Genomic DNA, 1,986 nt, shown 5'->3' with positions numbered 1-1,986 from the left:
AACTGTCCCCCGGGGGTCTCCTGTCCCATGTCCCCCCCCCTCCAGGGACATCCCATGGATGGAGGGGGCACCAGGACGGTCCCTGGGGTGTCCCCGTGTCCCCACATCTCCCACCAGGACCGTCCCCAGGCCGGTCCTGTGCCCCCCCCCCACGTCCCGTGTCCCCCCTGCTGGCACCAGGACCGTCCCCATGTCCCCCAGCAGGGATCGGGGCTGTCCCCAGGGAGGTGCCAGCCCCCCGGTGGCCGTGTCCCCACCAGGACTGTCCCCAGGGGTCCCCTACCGTGCTGCGTCCCCAGCAGGCGGTTGAAGACCTCCTTGACCACGATGGGGTTGAGCTTGATGAGCTTGGGCAGCGCCTGGATCACCTCTTTCTGCCCCAAAAACACGGCCCCCTCAGCGCTGCCCCCGAGGGGACACGGGGAGGGGACACGGGGAGGGGGACGGGGACACGGGGAGGGGACAGGACACGGGGATAGGGACATGGCATGGGGACACTGGAGGGGAACGGGGACAAATGATGGAGAACCGGGGAGGGGGGCATGGGGAGGGGGACACGGGGAGGGGGAGGGGGACATGGGGACTTGGAATGGGGTTGGGACAGGGATGGGGACAGGGACACAGGATGGGAAAACAGGGTTGGGGACACAGGGAGGGGACACGGGGATGGGAATGGGGGACAGGGGACACGGGGGGATGGGAATGGGGGACGGGGACACGGGAGGGGACATGGGGGGATGGGAATGGGGGACGGGGACACGGGAGGGGACATGGGGAGGGGAATGGGGGACAGGGACACGAGGAGGGGACACAGGGGGATGGGAATGGGGGACGGGGACATGGGGAGGGGACATGGGGAGGGGAATGGGGGACAGGGGACAGGGGGAGGGGACACGGGTGGATGGGAATGGGGGACAGGGACATGGGGAGGGGACATGGGGAGGGGAATGGGGGACAGGGGACAGGGGGAGGGGACACAGGGATGGGAATGGGGGACAGGGGACAGGGGGAGGGGACACAGGGATGGGAATGGGGGACAGGGGACAGGGGGAGGGGACACAGGGATGGGAATGGGGCACGGGGACACGGGGGGATGGGAATGGGGCACGGGGACACGGGGAGGGGACACGGGGGGGACGCCCCCACCTTCTCCAGCCCGTTGAGGACGGGGATGAGGAAGCGCACGTCCGGCAGCCGCTTGTGGTACAGGTCCCGCACGCGCTTCACCAGCTCGGGCGAGGGCGGCACTGCGAGGGGGGGGGGGGGGGACGGACACACGATGACAGCGCGCCCCCGGGGGCCGTCCCCAGGCGTCCCCAGGTGTCCCCGTCCCCACCTTTATCGGTCAGGCTGTGCAGGCAGCGCGTCACCAGCGTCTCGGCGCCCTTGGGGCAGTTCTCCACCAGCAGCAGCAGCTCGGGCGAGTTCATCCCCATCCCGCGGATCTGCGGCACGAGCGGCGTCACCGCGGGGGTGTCCCTCACCGTGTGTCCCCCCCCCCCCCGGCGTCCCCAAGCCTCACTGGCTGCTCGATGACCCGCAGCACGGTGCGCTTGATGTCGGCGATGGCCTCGGTGTAGACGGAGGCGAGCTCGTGGATCAGCTTGTGGTTGTGGGGCAGCAGCGCCAGGTAGAGGTAGAGGCACTGCTTGATCGTCTCCTCCGTCCACGGCGCCGCCACCTCTGCATGACACCGCCGTCACCGTCACCGTCCCCCCCCCCCGGGTGCCGCCCCCCCGCCCCGCGGTCGCTCACCGGTGTCCTTGTCGGCCCCGAAGAGGACGGAGGGCGGGTTGGGGTGCACCAGCAGCTGCAGGTAGTTGAGGGCGAACTTCTCCACGTAGCCGCGCAGCTCGTCCTTCTCGTACAGCCGCTTGATGAACAGCAGCGCCTGCTGACGCACCTGCGGGGCGGCCGGCCAGCGGCACGGGGACGTCACGGGCACGGGGACGTCATGGGCACGGGGACGTCATGGGCACGGGGACG

The 1,986-nt window shown here is 70.2% G+C and overlaps 1 protein-coding gene across 1 annotated transcript in view; it reads right to left on the bottom strand.

Moving 5' to 3' along the window:
- Positions 1 to 231: 231 nt before the first annotated feature.
- Positions 232 to 1,986, bottom strand: part of SYMPK (symplekin) — a gene marked incomplete at its 3' end in the record, with an annotated part of 2,894 nt that continues 1,139 nt past the window's right edge. The window contains exons 2-6 of the mRNA XM_035314215.1: positions 1,756 to 1,903; positions 1,523 to 1,683; positions 1,337 to 1,445; positions 1,147 to 1,247; positions 232 to 374 (exon numbers count right to left, since the gene is read on the bottom strand). Of these exons, the coding sequence (XP_035170106.1) occupies positions 232 to 374; positions 1,147 to 1,247; positions 1,337 to 1,445; positions 1,523 to 1,683; positions 1,756 to 1,903 (662 nt within the window). The remainder of the gene's footprint in view (positions 375 to 1,146; positions 1,248 to 1,336; positions 1,446 to 1,522; positions 1,684 to 1,755; positions 1,904 to 1,986) is intronic.

Source organism: Oxyura jamaicensis, unplaced genomic scaffold, assembly GCF_011077185.1.
Source record: "Oxyura jamaicensis isolate SHBP4307 breed ruddy duck unplaced genomic scaffold, BPBGC_Ojam_1.0 oxyUn_random_OJ71444, whole genome shotgun sequence".
In the NCBI taxonomy this organism is placed as follows: Eukaryota; Metazoa; Chordata; class Aves; order Anseriformes; family Anatidae; genus Oxyura; species Oxyura jamaicensis.
The sequence above is the reverse complement of the archived record's forward strand: the minus strand, read 5'-3'. Positions and strand labels throughout refer to the sequence as shown.